Here is a 27,988-nt window from a genome sequence, read left to right as displayed (position 1 = left end):
CTTATTTTAGTCTTAAACAGCTTTATTCATTATTTTAATTGCTCCTTATTAGCAATAAGATGCAAAGGAACCAGCAGTTCTACATCTAGCTTGTCTCCATTCCCACCCATGTGTATTTATCATTCGTTACTTGGTTTAATTAAGTACTCAGAAGGAAACTGAAGAGAAACTAAAGAACTGAAAATTACTCACCCGTTTTGGGCTTCAAATCATTTGGATGATACATGAATCATTATAAAGGAAAAAAAAAATCTATGATTTAAGAATGGACTGACATGGTAGAGTTAAAACACTAGCAAGCCATGAAATTAAATAAGATCACTTATTGGGGAGGACTGGCATCTAAATAAGCAACTAGATTGGAACAAAAACCTGCAGCCACTGCGGAGTTGGCCACCCCTGTATACTGTGTTTAAATTTGAACAAAATTAATTTTTCACTTAAAGGATCTGTTCAAGCCTTTTTTTTTTTTTTTAAAAAAAAATAAGGAAAGATAATTAACAAAATTTGAGAATAAGCATTTATATCAGAGAAAAGGATATTCTTCCTTCTTTGCTGTTTTGAAAGATTTTCTCTTGTTGTTAGCTCTCCTTACTTTCTCTTGGGCAGGGGTTGAATTCTGGTTTGTTAACTTTGACTTAATTGTATGTAATTTGATTTTCTTCAAATAAAATCAATAAAGAGACTTTACTAGAGAGTACATCCATCCATTATCCAGCCCACTATATCCCAACTACAGGGTCACGAGGGTCTGCTGGAGCCAATTCCAGCCAACACAGGGTGCAAGGTAGGAAACAAACGCCAGGCAGGGCGCCAGCCCACCGCAGTACAAAGTACACCTTTTGGAAATTTTAGGTCTGATAAAGTATGGTTTCTGTGCACCACATAAATGTAAGGCTAAGGGTCAGAAAAGAAAATGCCACAAATTGTAAATGGCAACTGAAATCCAAAACTATTTATATCAGCTTAATTAATTAAATGGTTTTCTGTCATTTGTCAGGTATACAGAGCAGCCCCCTTATCTGTGGGTATATGGTTTCATGACGGCCAGTGGATGTGAAAAAACCACCGATGCTCAGAACGTACATAAAAGCATAAAAGATAATTGTGCAGCAGAAATGAACACAAGGGCTAATATGGCAGGACTGAGGGTTTGCTGGGCTTGGGTACACCATGCCTCAAACTGCATAGGCCTGCAAATGTTACTTCTTTTGCATATTTAGCAGCCAGTGCTGCATGCAGGGAATTTCAAATGATCTTTTCTGAGAACAATCTGGAATGTTTTTTTTTTTATTAATACCGAACCATTAGGTAAGGTGGGCCAAATGTATTATGTTCTTTTGTTTAGTAAATGTGCACTTACTGCAACATAAAAGTACCAAGTAAAAACAGTATTTTTGTTTAAAATTATCAGGGCTGGGCAAGTTAACGCATTATTATCCCTTTAATGTATTAATTAATTAACACTGACAATTATTTTTATCGTGTGTTAACGCAGTTTTTGTTATTATTTTTAAAACCTCATTCTCACTAGTGATCGATAGAGATCAGTGATCTACTTGTTCCAGCGCTTTTCGATACACTTTTGTTAAAAGGAAAGTTAGCTGTTGATTTGACCTCGATTCCCTGCACGTGCATGAGTAGTGAAGAGCAAACAGCTTCTAAAATGGCATGTGGAGAGATCCCAAAATGAATGCTCAAAGCAAAAGAATTTGTGGATTTCGTTTTTCGTATTAGTGCTAAATCGGACTCTTGATTTGCCGGACTCTTGATTTGCCGGACTCTTGATTTGCCGGACTCTTGATTTGCCGGACTCTTGATTTGCCGGACTCTTGATTTGCCGGACTCTTGATTTGCCGGACTCTTGATTTGCCGGACTCTTGATTTGCCGGACTCTTGATTTGCCGGACTCTTGATTTTGATGCAAGTGATCTGGAGAACAAAAGTGAGGTACCAGCATCAGCTGATCGGTCCCCAGCTGATTGTGGTGCTGAACACGTTTGTGTAGCTGATGCACCGATGGCAACGTTCGCCTGGGAGGACAGACACTTACGATGACATGAAGGTATAAAACATATTGCGTCTCACAAAGACAGCCAGCCTAATGTGCATTCCAGCTGGCCGTCGAGCCGCTCCCCACGCTGCCACAAACTGCAAACAGGCGCCGACAGCAGGCACAACAGGCAGCAACTGACTTTTTATGTTGATTTATGTTTTTGAGTGTTTGAGTTTTTTGGAAAAAATATTAGCCCTCAAAGAGTTGCTACTGAACGTGGACTGTTTATGCTGCTCCCGAATAAAAGAAAATGTTTCTGCTGGTATCTGTTCAGATAAAAAAGAAAACAGACTTAGAAATGTGAACCTGCTGTTCCTCGGAAGGTGACTGTTATAAAGTTGTGATCGTGGCTCTGGACTCTGAGGGCAACTTGTTTTTCAATAACAAACTAGATAAAACGTTAATGCCCTGGCAGTGGCAAATTGCTTTGGTTTTATATTTGATTTGATTGCATTAATGTTTAAGTTGAGATTTACAAGAAATATTTTAACTGCTACTACGTAAAGGGAATACTGGTGTTAAAAAGCACCTTATTTGTTTAAAGTGTTTGCAAACCAAATACACGCAAAACACTACTTTGGAGTTCATTACTGAATTTTGCACATAATGTGATTACTGGTGATTGTCTGCGAATGATCGCAATTAAAAAAATTTTTAAATCGCTGCCCAGCACTAAATCTGATATAATAATGAAAATGAACCTTACCTTATTATTCAAAAGGTAGGGGAGGGAAAAAAAACAAGCACTCTACTTACAAGCGTAGTTCTCCATCCAGGTGCTGCTGGCGTAGCCTTTTAAAGTCTGGCTCAAGGGCATCATAGTTCTCCATTGATGTATCGTAGAAACCTTGTGCTGGCTTTTTTTCAAAGGGGATTTCAGCATTATAGTCTACGCCTCTCTTCTTTTTCCTCTTTTTTTGTATCTCAATGCCGGCTGCCCTTAACTCCCTTCTCTTCTGAAGTGCTGCCAGTCGCCTTAAAACATAGCAAGTAAGAATCTGTGTGACTACACTGATAGTAATATACTAGAACATTAACGCAAGCAATGTAATAATCTAGCCCTACACATGTGGACCTGCTTATGAAAATCAGGGCTAAACACAAGCAGAAAACTGAACATCTCTGTGCGACAATCCCAGCATGCACATCCACTGCATTACCTGCATGTTTGCTAAGGAACACAACATTAAAATTACCACTCTGTTATTACTCTAATTCTATGGAACGCATCTTTCATTAATTTTATTTTACTTCAAAGTTGGTTTGAATGAACTTACCGTGCCTCCTCCAACTGCTTCTCACGTGCCTTCCTCTTTGCTTTTTTCCCTTGTGTGTTCGCAAGACGAGCTCTCGCCTCAGAAAGCATTTCCAATTCATCTGAGAGGAACGCAATCAAAGTTTAAACGTAAGCATGAAGAGTCTTCAAAATGTCTCTGCTCATTATACTTTTAAGAAATTAAACTTTTGCCAGAGATACTGTATATCAAATTCATTCCTTCCAAATACAGCCTGCAAGCTTCTTAATGCCTTTCTTAAAAACCTTTGTGGTCAAGCGTGCTCCTCTCTTCTATAACCCATTTTTACCTGCAAATCGATGAACTTCCTTAGGTGTTAAGCAAGTTCCTCTATTGGTATTCTTCTGTCAATGACTTGTTTCTTCGTACTTCTCAGTATTTGCTGTTGACTGTTGTCCCAAGCTTTCTACATCCATCACACTCCTATCATTTCTGAACAACCACTGGTATACATTTTGGCAAGATAAAACACAGCTCATATGACAACTGCATCAAACAGATTCTTCTTTAACATATTCTGCACACAAAAATCAAACACAGTCGGGTGCAAACTCATCAGAATTTGAAATGAGCCCAGAGAGAGCATTGTTGTAATAGAAAAATAAGATCAAAATGTGAAACGCAATGGGTGGTGCAGCATTCAAGGCTATATGAGTCACTTATATTTCAGATTGTTAAGATGTTTTTCTATACAAAAAAATGCACAATGCTGTCTAAAGTTGGTAACAAATCACTAGACTTCTAGTCAGAAGGGACGTCAAACTCAAGTTGCTGATCTCACTGCCTGAAGATGTCAGATTACACGATTAAAAATCGCAGGGCATGACAAATTATGCAGCACTATGTTAAATTTCCAACACAGTCTCATCACAAACTCGCTTCTTTTTCCCGACAGCCAATAACATCTTGTCTGACAGTACTGGTAATGTACAAATGCTTTCCAGGTATGGCAAGTTCAGCCAAATCTCCACCCTTTTTCCATTCTGCTCAAAACACATCAGACAAATGAGACCCTCCTCTGTTTGTCAGGTCCTAAACGCCCAGGTGGCTTACATCTTGTATCTGCATTCTATGCACTGTACTTCTAGGTAAGCAGTCATTGGTTGTCAGCTCTCTCTCTCTCTCTATCACGCACACACACACACACACACACACACACACACACACGTGTGTACCTATGACAAATCTACCTGGTTGATGTGAGCTCTTCTTAAACTATATTACTGGCTGTCACAGGAACGCAGCACAACCGCCTCTGACTCTCCAAGACGATTTAAATGAAGTCTGAGAATAGAAAATATTGTGTAATGTGACAGGGACTATTGAGGATGGTTAGAATGTAATCATACCAAAAAAAAAACACAACTATTCGATCGATAGATAGATACTTTATTATTCCCAAGGGGAAATTCACATACTCCAGCAGCAGCATACTGATAAAAAACAATATTAAATTAAAGAGAGATAAAAATGCAAGTATAATAGACAATAACTTGGAATTGAACAGTCGCATAGTGTGGGGTCTCCTCAGTCTGTCAGTAGAACAGGACGGTGACAGCAGTCTGTCGCTGAAGCTGCTCCTCTGTCTGGAGATGATCCTGTTCAGTGAATGCAGTGGATTCTCCATGATTGACAGGAGTCTGCTCAGCGCCCGTCGCTCTGCCACGGATGTCAAACTGTCCAGCTCCGTGTCTACAATAGAGCCTGCCTTCCTCACCAATTTGCCCAGGTGTGAGGTGCCCTTCTTCTTTATGCTGCCTCCCCGGCACACCACCGCGTAGAAGAGGGCGCTCGCCACAACCGTCTGGTAGAATATCTGCAGCATCTTATTGCAAATGTTGAAGGATGCCAGCCTCCTAATGAAGTATAGTCGGCCCTGACCTCTCTTACACAGAGCATCAGTATTGGCAGTTCAGTCCAATTTATCATCCCGCTGCACTCCCAGGCATTTATAGGTGTGCACCCTCTGCACATTCACCTCTGATGATCACGGGGTCCATGAGGGGCCTGGTCCTCCTAAAATCCACCACCAGCTCCTTGGTTTTGCTGGTGTTCAGTTGTAGGTGGTTTGAGTCGCACCATTTAACAAAGTCCTTGATTAGGTTCCTATACTCCTCCTCCTGCCCACTCCTGATGCAGCCCACCATAGCAGTGTCATCAGCGAACTTTTCAACGTGGCAGGACTCCAAGTTGTATTGGAAGTCTGATGTATGTTGGCTGAGCAGGACTGGAGAGAGTATAGCCCCCTGCGGTGCTCCTGTGCTACTGACCATAATGTCAGACCTGCAGTTCCAGAGATGCACATACTGAGGTCTGTCTGTAAGATAGTCCACGATCCATGCCACCAGGTCTGAATCTACTCCCATCTCTGTCAGCTTGTCCCTGAGGAGCAGAGGTTGGATGGTGTTGAAGGCGCTAGCGAAGTCCAGAAACTTAATTCTAACAGCACCGCTGCCTCTGTCCAAGTGGGAGAGGGATCGATGTAGCATATAGATGATGGCATCCTCCGCTCCCACCTTATCCTAGTATGCAAACTGCGTGGCGGACCTGTGGCCTCAGGTGGTGAAGCAGCAGCCGTTCCATGGTCTTCTTTACATGTGACTTCAGAGCGACAGGCAGGAAGTCGTTCAGCTCACTAGGACGTGGTACCTTTGGGACTGGGGTGATGCAAGATGTTTTCCAAAGCCTCGGGACTCCCCCCTGTTCCAGGCTAAATGATACAAACAACTCTTGTAGGTTTTCCAGCCCTAGAAGGATTTTATACTGATCTTCAGAGTATCTTAATATGCCAGGCTGCAAGGGAGCTTGATCCCAGTTTTCCACCGTTGTAAGCGCTGAACCTTTGAATACCTTAACAAAGGCTGAGACCAAACTTGCTCTCAGTTTCCCCCACTATAAGGGCTAGATCATACCTAACAGGGACTGGCTACCCTGAAAGGATTTTACACTAAATACCCAGAAGCCTGCTACTGCCAGGATCACAGAGCACAGTCTGCTCCCAGTTTGCTACTTCTGAAAGGATTTAATCTGAACAAGCACAGCTAGCCATATTACTGAATCTCTTAACACTTTTGACCTGGGTTAGGACCCTGCAAAAACACGGATAAGTGTCTCTAGAATCTCTGAACCTTCCAGTGTTTGCTAACATCAGCAAACAACAGGGCAGTTTCAGTATGATAAAAATCAAACCTTATTTCAATCTAAACTTGAGAAATCAGGCATATCAAACAGTAAAAGTCATAAACAGAAGAAAACAAATAACCTGAATAATTTAAATCAATGCCCATTACTAAGACCAAACGAAATGTCCATGTAAATGGAGAGACTTTTCTTCTTAATTCAGATAGGGTGCTCTTTTAAAGTGCACGCCATTGCATAACTTTTTATCCTCTTAGCACTTGCCTCTGTTGAGGCGTATTCTAAATTTGTAGGTGGCACTGTTACTTTTGTCTCCGGACGTGACGCTTTTTTGACTCTTTAAAACCATCTCACATACATCCTATGCCTTGTCTCTCTCTCTCTCTCTCTCCCTCTCATACCAAAACATGTGTCTAAAACCTTTTCTTTTATACAGTGCCTTGATACTTGATCACACAAGAATTTACAATAGATGCCTCTGCTGAATCTGGACAACTGATAACGTCCAACAGACTTGTCAGTGAAACTACTTTATATGAGAACAGGCTGATGGCCAGGTCTCAAGGATCTATTTTATATTGTCTTACAAACATACACTCTCTGTATAGGATTTAATCTCAGGTAAACTAATTAATCTACTGTTTGTATGTTAATTCTATATTTACTTTTACATTTGCATACCTCCCAGTATACCTTACTTCATTTGCATGCATCCCAGTATCCTCTCTTGCTTGAAATTTGCTAATGCTGAGAAACTTGTCCCTGCTTTTATCACATCCCGCATAGATTATTGTAACTCGCTGCTGGCAGGTGCCCCTTTTAATCTTATATCACAGCTCCAGCTTATTCAAAACTTGGCTGCAAGAGTCCTTACTCAAACCAGCAGGAGCGAGCACATCACACCCATCCTGCTCCGTCTTCACTGGCTCCCTGTGTCTTACAGAATCGAATATAAAATCCTACTAATAACCTACAAAACCTTAAATAACCTCTCGCCAAACTACATCAGTGACCTTCTCCATCACTATGTGCCTGCCTGCCCACTAAGGTCCTCTGATTCTGCCAATCTTGTTGTGCCCCACACTAATCTACACTCCATGGGTGACAGCAGGGCCTTCAGCTGTATAGCGAGTGCCCAGACTCTAGAATGACCTACCGAAATTAATCAGATCAGCCGACTCCATGAATTCTTTTAAAAAACAACTCCAAGCTCATCTGTTCAGGAAGGCTTTTAGCTCTACTTGACTTTATTACCCTTCTCTCAGTTTACCTCCATGTCAAGATGCTCATGTCACCTGTATGTGTGGGTGCGAGACCATCAATTATGTTGTCTGTTAGACTTTTTTTTTCTCTGAACTCACTGTCGTAATCTTTATTTATTTATTTATTTATTTGGTTTGTACTATGCTATATACTGTATACCCTGCCGTTCTCTCTTATATTCTGTAAGTGCCTTGAGCATGGGAAAAGCGCTATACAGTAATTCCTCGCTATATCGCGCTTCGAATTTCGCAGCTTCACTCCATCGCGGATTTTAAATGTAAGCATATCTAAATATATATCACAGATTTTTCGCTGGTTCACTGATTTTTGCGGTGTCTTAATTTATGGTACAGGCTTCCTCAGTTTGTTTGCCCAGTTGATTTCATACAAGGGACGCAATTGGCGGATGGCTTAGAAGCTACCCAATCAGAGCATGTATTACATATTAACTAAAACTCCTCAATGATATAAGATATGCTTCGCGCGGTGCTCGATTGTTTGCTTTTCTCTCTCTCTCTCTCACCCTCTCTGACATTCTCTGCGCCTGACGTAGGGGGTGTGAGCAGAGGGGCTGTTTGCACAGGGGATACGGATGCTCCTCTACAAAATGCCGCTTTATCTCGGTGCTTCGGCATACTTAAAAGCACGTATTGATTTTTTGATTGCTTGCTTTTATCTCTCTCTCTCTCTCTGACATTCTCTGCTCCTGATGCGCGCACTCCTTTGAAGAGAAGATATGTTTGCATTCTTTTAATTGTGAGAAAGAACTGTCATCTCTGTCTCGTCATGGAGCACAGTTTAAACATTTGACTAAAGGGTGTTATTTCATGTCTAGAGGGCTCTAATAATGTTAACAGTGTGGGAGAGTTTATAAGGGCTTAAAATATATAAAAATAACCATACAAACATATGGTTTCTACTTCGCGGATTTTCATCTATCGTTTGGGTCTGGAACGCAACCCCCGCGATCGAGGAGGGATTACTGTATAAATAAAATGTATTATTATTATTATTCTATGAATCATTCAGTGCATTTACAGTGGTGTGAAAAACTATTTGCCCCCTTCCTGATTTCTTATTCTTTTGCATGTTTGTCACACAAAATGATCATCAAACACATTTAACCATTAGTCAAATATAACACAAGTAAACACAAAATGCAGTTTTTAAATGATGGTTTTTATTATTTAGGAAGAAAAAAAATCCAAACCTACATGGCCCTGTGTGAAAAAGTAATTGCCCCTGAACCTAATAACTGGTTGGGCCACCCTTAGCAGCAATAACTGCAATCAAGCGTTTGCGATAACTTGCAATGAGTCTTTTACAGCTCTGGAGGAATTTTGGCCCACTCATCTTTGCAGAATTGTTGTAATTCAGCTTTATTTGAGGGTTTTCTAGCATGAACCGCCTTTTTAAGGTCATGCCATAGCATCTCAATTGGATTCAGGTCAGGACTTTGACTAGGCCACTCCAAAGTCTTCATTTTGTTTTTCTTCAGCCATTCAGAGGTGGATTTGCTGGTGTGTTTTGGGTCATTGTCCTGTTGCAGCACCCAAGATCGCTTCAGCTTGAGTTGACGAACAGATGGCGGACATTCTCCTTCAGGATTTTTGGTAGACAGTAGAATTCATGGTTCCATCTATCACAGCAAGCCTTCCAGGTCCTGAAGCAGCAAAACAACCTCAGACCATCACACTACCACCACCATATTTTACTGTTGGTATGATGTTCTTTTTCTGAAATGCTGTGTTCCTTTTACGCCAGATGTAACGGGACATTTGCCTTCCAAAAGTTCAACTTTTGTCTCATCAGTCCACAAGGTATTTTCCCAAAAGTCTTGGCAATCATTGAGATGTTTCTTAGCAAAATTGAGACGAGCCCTAATGTTCTTTTTGCTTAACAGTGGTTTGCGTCTTGGAAATCTGCCATGCAGGCCGTTTTTGCCCAGTCTCTTTCTTATGGTGGAGTCGTGAACACTGACCTTAAATGAGGCAAGTGAGGCCTGCAGTTCTTTAGACGTTGTCCTGGGGTCTTTTGTGACCTCTCGTATGAGTCGTCTCTGCGCTCTTGGGGTAATTTTGGTCGGCCGGCCACTCCTGGGAAGGTTCACCACTGTTCCATGTTTTTGCCATTTGTGGATAATGGCTCTCACTGTGGTTCGCTGGAGTCCCAAAGCTTTAGAAATGGCTTTATAACCTTTACCAGACTGATAGATCTCAATTACTTCTGTTCTCATTTGTTCCTGAATTTCTTTGGATCTTGTCATGATGTCTAGCTTTTGAGGTGCTTTTGGTCTACTTCTCTGTGTCAGGCAGCTCCTATTTAAGTGATTTCTTGATTGAAACAGGTGTGGCAGTAATCAGGCCTGGGGGTGGCTACGGAAATTGAACTCAGGTGTGATACACCACAGTTAGGTGATTTTTGAACAAGGGGGCAATTACTTTTTCACACAGGGCCATGTAGGTTTGGATTTTTTTTCTCCCTAAATAATAAAAACCATCATTTAAAAACTGCATTTTGTGTTTACTTGTGTTATATTTGACTAATGGTTAAATGTGTTTGATGATCAGAAACATTTTGTGTGACAAACATGCAAAAGAATAAGAAATCAGGAAGGGGGCAAATAGTTTTTCACACCACTGTATATGTGTTCCAATAATCTAGGTATTCACAGAAAATCTGCCTTCTAAAATGTCACGTAAACCTTTATTAAATTTATTACAGTTAGAGAAATCCGGTTCTTTGTGTCCGAGAAACCTGCTTAACAGAGATAGGCTTCTGGGCGAATAACCAAGATTATGAGGCCGTGTAAACACTCAACCGAGTTACCATTAAGGATTTTGTAGTCTGCACATGTCCGACGCACTCTGTCAGCCTGTACATGCATTTGCTTTGCACGTGCTTTCATTAACTTGTGTCCCTATACAACAAATAATGTGCTCGGTTACCTTCATCCATGTCAACCGGATCAGGCCTGGCTGGTTTAGTCTCTGGATTGGGATCAATTTCTCCTGGTTTAAGTTTACGAGGGTCATCTGTTGTATCTTCTTCATTGTCCCTTTGGGCTGCTTTGTCTCTGCATATAAAAAAACAAAATGTACACTATTCAAGCAAGAAGTATTTCTAGAAGTATACAAATTGCAATACTCATTCCTGCTCTTTTACTATTACTATAAACTGTAATGTTTATAGGGTCATTACTGTTATGTGTACAGAGTACACTTAAATTCTTACTGCATGTGCTAATCAAAGTGCAACATAAATGTTAACAAATTTTCAGCATAGTAACTCATCCTCGGCCAATTCGCCTCAGTATTTTACTCCCTTGCTGCTATAACTTAGCCTAGTATGAGTAAGTGAAGGAGTATGCAACTAACAGGCAATTAGATAAAAAAAATCAACTAAAAATAATTGTAGAAATGGGGTATGGACAAATACTTTGATAAATTATTCTGATTTTGGTATAGCAGACGCCTCATCATCTAATGACTACAAACCAGTGGCACTTACGTCTTGCATCATGAAGACCTTTCAGGCACTGGTCTGGGACTAAATGAGTCCTCTTGTGGTAGAGAACCTGGACCCACTGAAGTCTGCATATCGGACAAACACTAGAGTGGAGGATCTAATTATCTATCTGCTCCACAAAACTTATTCTCACTTAGACAAAGCTGTTGGTACTGTGAGGATGATGTGTTGTTGATTTCTCTGGTGCCTTCAATGCCATCTCTGTTAAGGGGTGAACTGAGAGATACGCAGGTGGATGCCCATGGTGTCTTGAATAATAGAATATCCATCCAGCAGAACGCAGTTGGTGAGGCTGAAGGACTGTGAAGACAACACTAGAGCACCATAAGGACCAACCCTGTCTTCTTTCCTCTTTAAATCTGTACACCATCAGCAGGTCATGGCATTTGCAGAAATTCTCAGATGATTCTGCACTTATAGGGCGTGTTGATAAGGGGGATGAGACCGAGAAGAGAAGTCAGGGGGAGAACTTTCTTTCTTGGTCCAAAGAGAACTGTCCGCATCTTAACATCAGCAAAACCAAGGAACTGCTTATTGACTTTTGCCGCACTAGAGTGTTTCTGTGTCCCGCCACTATTCAAGGAGTGGATGTAGAGGTGGTCCACATTGATGACAGGTTGGACTGGTCTCAGAACACAGAGGAACATAAGAAGTAAGGGCAAAGCAGGCTGTGATCCTTCAATGTGGGAAGTGATATCCTTCACATCTTCAATAACTCTGTGTTGGCCAATGCAAGCTTCTACGCTGTTGTGTGCTGGGCTGGTAAAATCACTTCAGGAGGGGTCAACCGAATCAACAAGCTAATTAAAGGGGCAAAATCAGTTATAGACCCCTGGAGGTAGTCGAGGAGGAGAGAACGAATACAAAACAGAGCACCATCACGAAAAATGCTGCACATCCCCTCTCTGTGACACACTAACACTGAGGACTTTCAGCCAATGAATTACTCAGCTGAAGTGTGTCAGCAAACACTCCGGGGGGGGAGACTCCTTTATACCAATGGCAATACATCCGTGTAATACCTCACTATGACTGTAGCATCCATGTCAGAACGTTTCTTTTTTTGGAATTTTCTTTCTTTATAGTCATTCCATTGTGAGTTCAGACCAAAGTGTGTGTGTATATGTATTTATTTACTCACTCATTTACCTATATAAATATTTATTTATTTAAAGAGTTTCTGTTAAAAAGCCAAATTCCCTTTGGGTACAAATAAAGTTCTATTTAACTATAGTATAAATCTTGAATGTACTACCGGAGCTTTATTAAAGAACGGCTTGAAGCGCAAGAATTTAGATTTTTCCAAAGTCTAGTTATGCACGTTTTCCTAGTAAATAAAAACAACCATAGCAATGTTTGTAAATTCGCCACTAACAGCCTCCATATTTAAAGATCAGCTCTGAAAGAATACACAAATGTGAATAAAGATGTGACTGATGCTTTTACACTCATATAAAGCTCCATTAGTGTAACAGAAAAAGGGTTGTGAATAAAATACAATACGTATATAATACATGTTTGAATAAAATTAAACAAATATAAGTAAGGTTGTAAGCAAATAAGAAATTAAATGAAACCTTTCATAAATACGAACATATACTCTCTTTGACACGGCACAACTAACAAAAATTAATCTTTTTTTAAGGTGCGTTTGCATAACATACATTAAGCACCGATTGCGAAAGCCCCTGTCTGTCTGTCTGTCTGTTTGTCCACATGTAACAACTCAACCCATTCTACGCGGTGGTGTGCTGGGGAGGCAGCTTAAAGAAGAGGGACACCTCACGCCTAGACAAACTGGTGAGGAAGGCAGGCTCTATTGTAGACACGGAGCTGGACAGTTTGACATCCGTGGCAGAGCGACGGGCGCTGAGCAGACTCCTGTCAATCATGGAGAATCCACTGCATCCACTGAACAGGATCATCTCCAGACAGAGGAGCAGCTTCAGCGACAGACTGCTGTCACCATCCTGCTCACTGACAGACTGAGGAGACCCCACACTATGTGACTCTTCAATTCCACCTGGGGGTAAACGTTAATATTATAAAAAATTATTGTCTGTCTGTTATCTATACTAATAAAAGGCAAAGCCCTCACTCACTCACTCATCACTAATTCTCAAACTTCCCGTGTAGGTAGAAGGCTGAAATTTGGCAGGTTCATTCCTTACAGCTTCCTTACAAAAGTTGGGCAGGTTTTATATCGAAATTCTACGCGTAAGGGTCATAACTGGAAGCAGTTTTTCTCCATTTACTGTAATGGAGATGAGCTTCAACGCCGTGGGGAGAGTTTGTGACATCATCACGCCTCCCACGTAATCATGCAGTACATAGAAAACCAGGAAGACCTCCAAAAAGCGCTGAAGAAAACATGCATTATATAATTGAGAAGGCAGCGAAACAATAAGAAGCGAGCGAGTGACATATACAACCATATTCATGAGTTCTGCTACTTCGGAAACAAAGCACGATGTAAACCTACACTTTAAATTAAGTTCATAGACAGGCTGCCGCTGGCGTTTGTAATTTAGTGCCTGCCCATATAAGGCCGTCCGTCAGCGGCAATCCAATAGCAAACTGCCACTAAATATTCACGGGTGAAGGACTGTGCTTATGGAGAGGAAGATGAGATGGTCAGGGTGGTGTTTGACACAAACTCAGCGAAACTGCGAGAGAAAGTTTTAAGTGCCAGGACTAAGGTAACATTAAATACAGCCATGGACATAGCACGAGATGGCACCAGCACAGCTGGGAACCTTCGATGCATGTACACCGAGGCTCACGTGAACTGACGCGTGCACAGATAAAAGCAACAGTTCCAAAGAGGCTGAACAAAACCGAATTACACAATTGAAAAGGCAGCAAAAATATGAAGCGTCTGATACATATAAGCATATTCATAAATCCAACTACTGCGGAAACAAAGCACACGTTGGAAAAAGTCAATGTCCCGCTAAAGGAAGACAGTGTAAAAAAAACCCGTGCATGCAGTGTGTCAGGTCTCAGATAAAGAAGAAGACGAGCTGTTTATTGATGCAGTAAGAAACGAATCGATGAATGAAACCTGTCATCTTTACAACGATTGACAAACACGGAATGTAACTTGAACACAACACATCCTACAAATACGAACCTGATTGAAAGAAATAATGATAATCAAATCCTTGATGACAGCAACACTCAGTAACACTCACAAAACAAATACTGTATATTGACAGTCATGTTACGTTATTTTTAAAATGTTCCCTTTTCTTTTTCTAGCTTTTTAACACACTACTTCTCCGCTGCGATACGCTGGTATATATATATGTATATATATATATATAACCCGATCTACATACTCGAATAATGGATACTTTATTCGCCATCAATGATTGTTTTGGTAAAGCCATACTCAGTGTATTCATTAGATGAGCGGTAAAAAGTAAGGGCGGGGAGGATGACTTATTGAGGCATGCAGGCTGTAGTGCGCGTCAACTCTATCTGAATTGCGCGATCACATTTGAAAAAATATATCTTTTCAAGTTCTATTTAGTCCATATGTGTCAAACTCAAGGGCAGGGCCACATCCGCCCGGCGTAATTATATCCGCCCCGAGATCATTTTATATACTGTATTATTGTTATTAAAGCCGGGTATATGAAGCGCTGGTAACACAATAAACTACAGATCCCATAATGCAGCGCTTCAGCTGCCTTGCGAACACTTACGCGTTAATCAAGTCTACCTTATGATGCTGCAAGTTATTGCGAAGCTAGCTCACACGATGCTGAAGAGAAAAGTTGATTCTGAAAATAGAGCCTTTAAAACCGATGGGAGGCTGAGTATATGTTTACTGAACCCGTGTGTCTCATTTGTGGAGCTAATGTGGCTGTAATTACAGAATTTAATCTAAGACGGCACTATGAGACAAAACATCAGGGTAACCTGAATGCAATGCAGAAGATACAGAAAGCAGAATAATTAAATAAGAATCTGACACTTCAGCGGACGTTTTACCCGTGCACAATCACAAAGTGATTTCAAGTGAAGCTGCTTTTATGGGAGACACAAATGCACCAGTTCACCTTGCCCCACTTTCCCTGTTGCCAAGTAATGTTAAACCAAGTCGTCACTACGGTGTTCCCAAATCGCACTTTGCTGATAAACTGGCGCGCACTGAGTTTGCACGGCGCTTTGGTGACTTTGAAGAACAAAAAGTCCGTCTACATGCGGCTCGAACCTTGTGCATGTTTGGTAGCACATATCTGTGTGAGAAGCTCTTCTCAGTGATAAAGACTAACAAAACAGCACACAGGAGTCGCCTCACTGATGAGCACCTGCAATCCATCCTGAGAATCTCCACAACACAGAACCTCACACAAACAGAAACGAACCTGTGGCCAAAAAGATGCCAGGCGTCCAGCTCTAAAATGACATATGAGCAAAGACAACTGAATGATTTGATTTGTTATTGCTGAAAGGAACACATTTTATTTATATTTCCAGGTTTTGTTATGCAGCATGTTCATATTTGAATTTGTATAATTTTGACAGGATATATTTTTATGGAGAGCAAAATCTTTTGGGATATTTAAAATCTAAGTTTATTTTTATATAAAATTACATAAGAGTAAAGAAATTTGAATGTTTGTTCTTTTAACGTTTACTTTATTTCTAACTTGTATAATTTAGACAGGATATATTTTTATGGAGAGCAAAATATTATAAGTTGTTTAAGGTTTGAGTTGATTTATTCAGAATAATATTCCTGTCTGTTTTACCATTCCTACCAAAGATATTTCTGTCGACTAAATAAAAATTCCTTCTATTTAAAATTTAAATAGAACTTGAACAAATACGATAGTTCATAATATCCACGCAGACTTGCACGTAAGAGCGGGAGTCATCCGTTTTAACAAGCAGCGTATTGCACTGATACAAAATAGCTGTGTGTGTATATATGTAGATATGTATGTATATGTATATATATGTTTATATATGTGTGTGTGTATGTATGTATATATATATATGTATTTGTGTGTATATATGTGTGTGTGTATATGTATGTGTAAATATATACATACATATATATATACATATATATATATATATATATATATATATATATATATATATATATATATATATATATATATATATATATATATATGACAACAACACTCATCACCCACAACAGTGACAAAACAATTACATTGACAATCATGTTACGTTATTTTCAAAATGTTTCCTTTTCTTTTTCATTGCTTCTTTAACACACTACTTCTCCGCTGCGAAGCGCGGGTATTTTGCTAGTATGTTATATGTCTCTTATCACTCTAATTTAATATTGTTCTTTATCATTATGCTGGAGTATGTGAATTCCCCCTTGGGATTAATAAAGTATCTATCTATTTTTGTTGAGCTGTGGCACACGTATTCTTCAAAGAATTTTGTCAAGGCAGTTCAAGCTTTGTTCAGATATCTCGAACAGGTTGCAATGTACATGGTTTTCAAATTTCCTAATGAAAAGCATACATGAATTTACAAAGTCATCCATCTTAAAAAACGGAGAAACGTTCTGTGCAACCTCAACTAGGAATTAGTTGACTCTTTAAATTTTACCTCGATAGCGGCTGCTTGAACGTGCACATCTTGTATGTTTTCCTCTTTTACTTTTTGCAAGTGTGTCAAACATCGGGCAGAGCTTGTGCATGGAGGTAGCAGGTTAGTAGTTAAGGCTTTGGACTTTAAACCTTTGAATCCCACTACCTACACTGTGCGACTCTGAGCAAGTCACTTCACCAGTCTGTGCTCCAATTGGAAAAAACAAAGAGATATAACCGATTGTATCTCAAACGTCGGCCAAAAACAAAAAAAAATGTAAATGTACAGTATGTATATAAACAGCTCACACAGCAGTGCCCTTCTCCTGCTTTAGGTAATTTCACTAATAGTGGACAAAAAAAAGGCACTTCTCGCAAAATAAACAGAAGGGAAAAGCAATTATCTAAGCACCTATTAAAGTGAATTGACTGAACAATATTATCTGCATAGTATTATTATTATCAAGAACTTGTAGCAGTGCTGCTTAAATGGCCTACAAACCCCTGCCGTAATGGTAGTTTTACAGCTTCAGAGTGGCACTGCAGTTGCTGAGAATAAGAATGATTAAAAAGGAGCCTGAAGAAGCCAAAAGGGTTGCCGATCATCTGTGTCCATTTGTTTCTACACTTCACATCTACTGGATTACTAATACAACCACAGCAGATTACAGTCCTTTCTTGATTTATTTTCTGCTCGTTCGTGTGATTTTTGTCTTGGTTGGCTCCGTCTTCATCTAGGGAGCGCTCCTAATCACGCCAAAAACTTCACACTACAGCTGGAAACTTTCAAGACAAAATTATATATTTCATTCAGAGGGCTCTGGTTATATATTTTGTGTCTTTATGTTATGTGTCGTGGATTCTTCGTTGTCCTGTGTTCTATAGGCGCTTTTCCACTGCATAGTACGGCACAGCACGGTTCAGTACAGCTCACCTTGGTTCGGCTCGGTTTTGCGTTTCGACTGCAATTTAGTACCGCTTTAGAGTGGGCGGGATTATTCACGTGTCGTTATAGTTGCGCCGCCTCTACTGCCGTGACACCGTGGAACTTTTACAACACCACACAGACAACGACAACACTTTAGCTCGACGACGCGCAAGGGTAAGCATCTAAAAAAAGCACATCACTAGCTAACTTTTATCACTGTTGCAAAGCATAAAATGAACTTAACTGCCAGTGTAACATTAAAATGCTGATTCTGTATATCACAGATCTTCCACATTTTGCAAAAAAGTCGCCGCAACAGACCATCTGTTTGGACATTTAACCGTGCTTCAGAGTGGTGGGATGTGATTGTTCCCGGTTTTACAAACACTCAGTGGCTGGAGAACTTTCGAATGTCTGAAGAAACATTCATCCACTTATGCAACAAACTGCGTCCAGCGATGGAGAGACGGGACACAAACTTCCGCGTGTGTGTACCTAAAAGAAAAGAATAGCCAGTGACGCAGTAATGACGATTTTCTCCGCCCAATCAGTGACCAGCAGAGTTTACACGTCACGTTTTGGTAACGGTTTGGCGCTTGGAACCTCGGCTGAGGTGGTACTAAAAAAAGGACCAGGTACCAGGTACTGTTCCCAGTGGAAAACCCCCCAAAAGTGAGATGAACTGAACCGTGTCGTGCCGTACTATGCAGTGGAAAAGCGCCATATGTAGCACCATGGTCCTGGAGGAACGTTGTTTCGTTTCACTGTATGCTGTAATACTGTATATCGATGAAATGACAATAAATACTCTTGAATCTTGAGGGGTTTTTCATTCTACTCACCACTGTCATCCGCTCCTCCTGTACTGGACTGAGTCGTAAGTATTAATATTTTATTGTGGGCGCCTAGTGATTCATTCCGTTTTAATTGTTCAGTGTTTGCTAAATGATTATCACAGCGGGGGGAATTTAGGTCCGATTTTGTGTTATGCGTTAATTTATAATACTGACCTATTAGGTTACTTTTCAATTTAGTCTCCCTAGTTTACCCACACACACTTTTCACAATGTTCAAAAAGCTTTTTAATTCCCTTACAGAAAAAGGATTTTGGTTTGGAGGTTGTCTGTCAAACAAGTTCTTTCGTTTTTAAACCTCTCCACACATTAATGCACTTTCATGTGTCCAATGCAGTTATAACCATATTGCTCTAACATTCTTCTTGAAAATTTCTGTAGGCTTGATCCTCTCTGAGTACAAAAATTGTTTTAAAGCACACTGCTTCACAATGGTGCATTCACAAAGTGGTGCTTCCATGTTTACACTCGGACTGCAAGTTGAGACCCAGCACAGTACGGTAGGTACAGATGTGTCAGGCTTCAACACGGAACCTCATTAACGTTTACAGAGCCTTCAGAAAATAAACAGAGCCATTCATTTTTTACATATTTTGCTAAAATCACTTCCAACTAATTTCTGTCCTTCATCAAGCAACACTTAATCACCAGACTGTCAAAGCAAAAAGAGCAGAATTTTAGGAGTTCTGGGAAATTAACAAAAAAAAAACAAGCTCTCACATTGATTTCAGGGTTCAGACTCTTTACTCAGCACTCAGATCAAGCACGTTTGGAATCTTCTTGGCTCTAACATGATAAGCTCTGCATGCCGATATTTGGGGATTTTCTGCCGATCCTCCCAAGTTCTGTTAGACAGAGACCACCGTTGTGCAGTTATTTTCAGGTCTATCCAAAGATGTTCTACTGCAGGGGTGAACAAAGTCAATCCTGGAGGGCCGCAGTGGCTGCAGGTGTTTGTTCCAACCCAGTTACTTAATCAGAAGCACTTACTGCTCAAGTAACACTTCTCCATTTTAGTTGTCTTGCTCATTAAGATTTTGAACCCTTATTGCCTATTTTAGTCTTAAACAGCTGTATTCTTGGTTTTTAATGGCTCCTTATTAGTAATAAGATGCAAGTGACAAAAGAAACCAGCTTTTCTCCACTTAACTTGTTTCAATTCACACCTGTGTGTATTTAATGTGCACTGTTCGGTTTAATTCAATACTTAGAAAGAAATGCAAGCGAAAAAAGTAATGGGCTGAGAATTACTCTTCAATTTTAGACTTCAAATAATTTGGACAAGATCCTTAGAAAGGAAAAAAAAAAGTCTAGAATATGACAATGACCTGACATGGCAGATTTAAAGCATGAACAAGTCATGAAATTAAATTATTAGCAAGGATTATTTTCTAATTAAGCAACTGGGTTGGAACAAAAACCTGCAGCCACTGCGGCCCTCCAGGACTGAGTTTGCCCACCCCTGTTCAAGTCTGGGTGCTGGCCGGACATTACCAGAGTTGTCCCTAAGCCTCTTGTATTGTCTTTGCTTTGCTCTACTATACAAGTCTGAGCAGGTTTTCATTTAGGATCTCTCTACTTTTCTCCGTTCGGCTTTCAATCAAATGGCTAGCTTTCCAGTTCCTGCTGTTGAAGAACAAACCCACCGCAAGATGCTGCCACCACAATGCTTCACCATTGACTTCTTCCACACTAGACGCTTAGAACCGAGGCAGAACAGTTCATCTTAGTTTCATCAGACCAAGGAATCTTGCTTTTTATGACCAGACAGTCTATTAGGTGCCTTTTTGCACATTCCAAGTGGCCTTTCATGTGTCGGTTGGCCCAGTTTTAAAGGAGTTTTGCAGTGGTGGTTGCCCTTCTGGAAGTTTATTCCATTTCCGCACAGGTTTTTTGGAGCTCAGTCAGAGAGACAACCAGACCCTGGGTCACCTTTCTTACCCTGGTCCTACTTACCAATTGCTCAGTTTGACTGGACAGCCATCTCTAGGAAGAGTCATGGTCGATCCAAATTTTAAAATTATGGAGGCCACTCGTGGGAACCTTTAATGCTACAGAAATGTTTCTGTAGCCTTCCCTAGATCAGTACCCTGACTCTAAACTCAGAACTGTGTTCCTTTCACTGTCCTGCTCCACTGACAGACTGAGGAGACCCCACTCTATGCGACTCTTCAATTCCACCCGGGGTGGGGGGGTAAACGTTAACATTATACAAAGTTATTGTCTGTTATACCTGCATTGTTATCACTCTTTAATTTAATATTGTTATTATCAGTATGCTGCTTCTGGAGTATGTGAAATTCCCCTTGGGATTAATAAAGTATCTATCTATCTATCATATATACAGCCTTTCCTAGATAGATAGATAGATAGATAGATAGATAGATAGATAGATAGATAGATAGATAGATAGATAGATAGATAGATAGATAGATAGATAGATAGATAGATAGATAGATAGATAGATAGATAGATAGATAGATAGATAGATAGATAGATAGATAGATAGATAGATAGATAGATAGATAGATAGATAGATAGATAGATAGATAGATACTTTATTAATCCCAAGGGGAAATTCACATAATCCAGCAGCAGTATACTATCTATCTATCATATATACTACCTTTCACATCTATCTATCTATCTATCTATCATATAGTGCCTTTCCTATCTATCTATCACATATACTGCCTTTCACATCTATCTATCTATCTCTATCATATAGTGCCTTTTATATCTATCTATCTATCTCTATCATATAGTGCCTTTCACATCTATCTATCTATCTATCTCTATCATATAGTGCCTTTCCTATCTATCTATCATATATACTGCCTTTCACATCTATCTATCTATCTTTCTTAATCCAGTCATTTTTTGAATTGACCACACATGGACTTGGTGGACAAACACGGTATAGAAACACCTGAATATTAAATCAACAGAATGGGATCCAACTGAGCCAAAGCAGAAAAGCCTGAATACATGTGTCACTGGGATATTTCTGTTTTTTATTTTATATACATTTCCAAAACTTTCTAATATCCTCTTTTAGCCTTATCATTCTAAAGTATTGTGTGTTGTTCAATGCAAGGAAAAATGAACTGAAACCATTTACCATTACCATAAGGCTGCAAAATAACAAAGAAAAAATAAATGAAGGAGTCTGAATACATTCTGAGTACCCATCCCACTTATTCAATCCATTAAAAAGATAAAACTCCTCTTACTTTTTGATTTCCCTTATTTAACAGGAACACACTCTGTCTCTCTCTGTATTATTAAAAAAACAAAAAAAACAAAAATGAAAACAAGCTTGGGTTGGAAATATGGAGGAGGAGGAGGAGATCCTTTTGCTCAGTAAATGATTCTGGGCTTATCATCCATCCATTATCCAACCCGCTATATCCCAACTACAGGGTCACGGGGGTCAGCTGGAGCCAATCCAGGGCGCAAGGCAAGAAACAAACCCTAGGCAGGGTGCCAGCCCACAGCAGGGCTTACACACAGCACACCCACCCTGGGGCTAATTTATTATCGCCAAATCCACCTAACCTGCACCCGGAGCACCCGGAGGAAACCCACGTAGACACGGGGAGGAACATGCAAACTCCACGCAGGGAGGACCTGGGAAGTGAACCCGGGTCTCCTAACTGTGAGGCAGCAGCGCTACCCACTGTGCCACCATGCCGCCCTATCTTACAACATGCTCACTTTTTTTTTTACTTGAGCACCCTTAAACTTCTGTTTAAAGCAAACTATCCTCATTGTTGGGGAAACTGAAACTGTTGGCGAAGTCCTTCCATAAATAAACTATTATTTGTTACCACTCCTTGTGTTATTGCATTTAAAACAGGTTAACACTATCAGGCCCATACCAATTCCACAACCTTAATATTTTTTTTCTCCCACTGTATGTTGAGGTCCATGTTTCTGGCATCACAGCTCAGAAAATAATCAGATACAATCTGTAGAAGGCCAAAGAACTACCACTCTGAATAACAATATGTGGTTAAACTTAAGGAAAAAAAAAATCCAGAGTTCCAGTGCATTGTGGGGTACACCCAATCATACTCATTTAACATTACCAAGCTAACTAAAGAACTCTGTGAGAAATGCAGATCGCCTGCAGAAATGGGGGGAAAATGTGCAGATATCATACAGACAGATCAAACAAAGAAAAATTAGCAAATTTTACTATTCATATAATCCCCTCACTTTCATCTTGTTCTGGATAAGAAAATAGGGTTTCTACTTACAAAAGGAATTCATAGTGTTCCAAACATTGGGCTGCTGTTCTTCCGATAATGGGAGCAATTGTCCTCCACTGAGTCGGCATCAGTTTTGCCAAGTGAAGCAGTTTCTCTTCCTCTTCACGTGACCATTCTGTCTTTTTAATACTTGGGTCCAGCCACTCATACCTAATTTTCAATTAAAAACAAAAAGAGATCAAGTCACAAGAGAGAAAAAAAAAAAAAAACTACTAAAAAACTATACAAATATTCAGACACCGAGAATAATACAACAATGACTGTTACACCAATGTTTCTTTTAAGTTTCAAAACTGTGCTTGCAATTGTTGTCCTTGGTAATCGATGGAGACACGAGTCAAAGTTTCTGCCATCCTATCTTACTTTGAAAGATTGTCGTCCCTTTAAAATGACTACACTTTAAGGTCTGAACTCACAACTGCATTACGGTGTGCTTGATTTAGAGCCTTTTGTTGATATGGTCTGTACAAGTCGCGATATACAGTAAAATGAGCAGTGGCTGACAAAATACAGAGCTCTTTTTTACATTCTCATATACAAAGTGTAGGGAAAGTATTGTAATCGTCCAAAAAGTCAACCTCGAGATTTTGATGAATCTCAATGTTTTAGACCTCCCTGAGTTCGAAAATACCATTTTTGGAATTATGTCTTTGTTTGTGTGTGTGTGTGTGTATTATAATATATATACATATACATATATATACATATATACATATATATACATATATACATATATATATATATATATATATACATATATATACATATATATACATACACACACATACAGTACAGGCCAAAAGTTTGGACACACCTCCTCATTCAATGTGTTTTCTTTATTTTCATGACCATTTACATTGGTAGATTCTCACTGAAGGCATCAAAACTATGAATGAACACATGTGGAGTTATGTACTTAACAAAAAAGGTGAAATAACTGAAAACATGTTTTATATTTTAGTTTCTTCAAAATAGCCACCCTTTGCTCTGATTACTGCTTTGCACACTCTTGGCATTCTCATGATGAGCTTCAACAGGTAGTCACCTGAAATGGTTTTCACTTCACAGGTATGCCTTATCAGGGTTATTTACTGGAATTTTTTGCTTTATCAATGGGGTTGGGACCAGCAGTTGTGTTGTGCAGAAGTCAGGTTAGTTGGACGATCATTTATTTTTCAACAGGACAATGACCCCAAACACACCTCCAGGCTGTGTAAGGACTATTTGACCAAGAAGGAGAGTGATGGAGTGCTGGAAATGGTCATGAAAATAAAGAAAACACATTGAATGAGGAGGTGTGTCCAAAGTTTTGGCCTGTACTGTATATTATATATATATTATATAATATATAATATATATAATATATATAATATATAATATATAATATATATATATATAATATATATATAATATATAAAAAATATATATATATAATATATAAAACAATATATATATATATATAATATATAAAACAATATATATACACACATACATACATACATACATACATACATACATACATATACTTTCATTTACAATCATTTCCACAAAAAAGATAACAGTGGTATGTCTTTAATTTCCTAGGAACATCTGAGTACTGCGGTATTTTCCGAACAAAGATTTTTAGTGACGCAGTATTTAGTTGTATGAAATGAAATCAAATGTGAAAAACTGGCTGTGCACAAATGTGGGTCCCCTTGTCATTGTGCTGATTTGACTGCCTGTCACTGCTCAGTGCTGATTACTTGGTTGGATGAGCTCGTTAAGCCTTGAACTTCATAGACAGGAGTGTCCAATCACGAGTGCTAAAAGGTATTTAAGGTGGTCAATCACAAGTTGTGCTTCCTTCCCTTTGACTCTCCTTTGAAGAGTGACAGACAGCACAGGATCCTCAAAGCAACTCTCAAAAGATCTGAAAACAAAGATTGTTGAGTCTCCAGGTTAAGGGGAAGGCTACAAAAAGCCATCTCAGAGGTTTAAACTGTCAGTTTCAAGTGTAAGGAAAGGAATCAGAAAATGGAAGGCCACAGGCACAGTTGCTGTTAAACCAACTCAGGTCTGGCAGGCCAAGAAAAATACAGGAGTGGCATATGACAGGATTGTGAGAATGGTGACAGACAACCCACAGATCATCTCCACAGACCTGCAAGAACATCTCGCTGCAGATGGTGTATCTGTACATCGTTCTACAATTCAGCGCAATTTGCACAAAGAACATCTGTATGGCAGGGCGATGAGAAAGAAGCCCTTTCTGCACTCACGTCACAAACAGAGTCGCTTGTTGTATCAAATGCTCATTTAGATAAGTCAGATTCATTTGGGAACAAAGTGCTTTGGACTGATGAAACACAAATTGAGTTATTTGGTCAGAACAAAAAGCGCTTTGCATGGTGGATGAAGAACACTGCATTCCAAGAAGAACACCTGCTACCTCCTGTCAAATTGGGTGGAGGTCCCATCATGCTGTGGGGCTGTGTGGCTAGTTCAGGGACTGGGGCCCTTGTTAAAGTCGAGGGTCGGATGAATTCAACCCAATATCAACAAATTCTTCAGGATAATGTTCAGGCATCAGTCACAAAGTTGAAGTCATGCAGGGGTTGGATATTCCAACAAGACAATGACCCAAAACACAGTTGGAAATCTACAAAGGCCTTCATGAGGAGGGAGAAGTACAATGTTCTGGAATGGCCGTCACAGTCCCCTGACTTGAATATCATTGAAAATCTATGGGATGATTTGAAGCAGGCTGTCCATGCTCGGCAGCCATCAAATTGAACTGAACTGGAGAGACTTTGTATGAAGAATGGTCAGAAATACCTCCATCCAGAATCCAGACACTCATCAGAGGCTACAGGAGGACAGCGTCTAGAGGCTCAAAGGAGCAAAAGGAGGCTCAACTAAGTATTGATGTCATATCTCTGTTGGGTTCCAACATTTACTCACCTGTCTAATTCTGTTATGATGCATATTGCATATTTTCTGTTGATCCAATAAACGTAATGTCACTGCTGAAATCCTACTGTGTCCATAAGGCATGTCAGATATTAAAAGGAAGTTCAGCCAATGAGAACCAAAAATGCAAAGAATTAAGAGGGGTTCCCAAACTTTTTCATATGACTGTAGGTCAACTGAATGTTGTATACTAGTATTAGGTACAAAACATAGATTTCTATCAACTTTTGAGCTATTTCCACTAACCAGAAGTGGTACTTTTTTTATTTATGTAGCTGCAGAATCTGATTTATTCAACTTTACTTTTATAATAATTGTTGAATATATTACTCATTTGATTTGCCGTTGATGGTTCTTTAATGTACATAATATAAAAATATAATCATTGTCTTGTGGTTTACTCCTCAAATATCCATCCCCGTATCAGAGTACACAAGAAGGCCTAGGGGAGACCCCACCTGATTTTATGTCCTCCTTAATGTCTTGAAAAATGAGGGGCAATTTTCACTTCATACGTGAGTTTTCCTTCATGTTAAACACAGTTATAAACCCTGTCATTCTGAATTAGTCAAAATGTGGAAAGACATCAACAAGCAGAATTTCAGTGGTAGTGTTGAGTCTGTGGTCTGGACTTTGGTGTAAAAAACCTCACAAAAAAAAAAAGAAAAGTCAAACCTGAAGTGTTACTTGGGATTTTTTTCCCCCCTAACACTATCATTTCTTCCAGTGGCAGTCACATGAACCAAAAAAGAACGCCACACCAGTTAACTTCAATCCATCCGAGGAAAACAGTATGATTGAACTTCTATTAAGGATGCACTGAATTTTCACTATTCATATATATATATTTGACTAAAATTAGCAAAAGGCAAATTCAGTATTTGTAGTAATGAGTAAAAATGCTACATTTTTTGGGCAGAATATGGCACAAAAGTACCACTGTCATTCTGTGGTTGTTGTGAAAGACATTTTCAAACACCACATTGCATTCTACCACTTTGTATTCTGCAACAGACATCACATTATCATGACATTACATTTAGGAAAAGAGACATTTATAGAACACTAACGACGGACTTACGATTTGGAGCAATAATTTAAAACTCCCACCTAAATGATAACACAGGAAGCAAGTCTTATATACTCAGCAAAAAAAGAAACGTCCCTTTTCCAGGACTGTGTATTTCAACAATAATGTTTTAAAAATCCAAATAACTTGACAGATCTTCATTGTAAAGGGTTTAAACAATGTTTTCCATGCATGTTCAATTAACCATAATCAATTAATTAACATGCTCCTGTGGAATGGTCGTTAAGACCTTAACAGCTTACAGAAAGTAGGCATTTAAGGTCACAGTTCTAAAAACGCAGGACGCTAAAGAGACTTGTCTACCAACTGTGAAAAACACCAAAAGAAAGATGCCCAGGGTCCCTGCTCATCTGCGTGAACGTGCATTAGGCATGCTGCAGGGAGGCATGAGGACTGCTGATGTGGCGAGGGCAATAAATTGCCATGTCCGCACTGTGAGACAGGGAGACAGGAAGGACAGCTGATCATCCTCGCAGTGGAAGACCACGTGTAACAACACCTGCACAGGATCGGTACATCCGAATATCACACCTGCGTGACGGGTACAGGATGGCCACAACAACTGCCCGAGTCACACCAGGAACACACAATCCCTCCATCAGTGCTCAGACTGTCCGCAATAGGCTGAGAGAGGCTGCACTGAGGGCTTGTAGGCCTGTTGTAAGGCAGGTCCTTACCAGACATCACCAGCAACAACGCCGCCTATGGGCACAAACCCACCTTCGCTGGACCAGACAGGAGTGGCAGAAAGTGCTCTTCACTGATGAGTCACGGTTTTGTCTCACCAGGAGTGATGGACGTATTCGTGTTTATCGTCGAAGGAATGAGCGTTACACCGAGGCCTGTACCCTGGAGCGGGATCGACTTGGATCGATGGCTAGGGCCATTCCCCCCAGAAATGTCCAGAACCTTGCAGGTGCCTTGGTGGAAGAGTGGGGTAACATCTCACAGCAAGAACTGACAAATCTGGTCCAGTCCATGAGGAGGAGATGCACTGCAGTACTTCAAGCAGCTGGTGGCCACAC

At 39.9% G+C, this 27,988-nt stretch overlaps 1 protein-coding gene across 1 annotated transcript in view; it reads right to left on the bottom strand.

The window, feature by feature from the left end:
• Positions 1-27,988, bottom strand: part of cdc5l (CDC5 cell division cycle 5-like (S. pombe)) — a 98,313-nt gene that overhangs the window by 58,415 nt on the left and 11,910 nt on the right. The window contains exons 3-6 of the mRNA XM_039749444.1: positions 22,910-23,071; positions 10,701-10,828; positions 3,334-3,433; positions 2,813-3,031 (exon numbers count right to left, since the gene is read on the bottom strand). Coding sequence (XP_039605378.1) covers positions 2,813-3,031; positions 3,334-3,433; positions 10,701-10,828; positions 22,910-23,071 — 609 coding nt within the window. The remainder of the gene's footprint in view (positions 1-2,812; positions 3,032-3,333; positions 3,434-10,700; positions 10,829-22,909; positions 23,072-27,988) is intronic.

The sequence above is a fragment of the Polypterus senegalus genome, chromosome 3 (assembly GCF_016835505.1).
Source record: "Polypterus senegalus isolate Bchr_013 chromosome 3, ASM1683550v1, whole genome shotgun sequence".
Lineage (NCBI taxonomy): Eukaryota > Metazoa > Chordata > Cladistia > Polypteriformes > Polypteridae > Polypterus > Polypterus senegalus.
The sequence above is the reverse complement of the archived record's forward strand: the minus strand, read 5'-3'. Positions and strand labels throughout refer to the sequence as shown.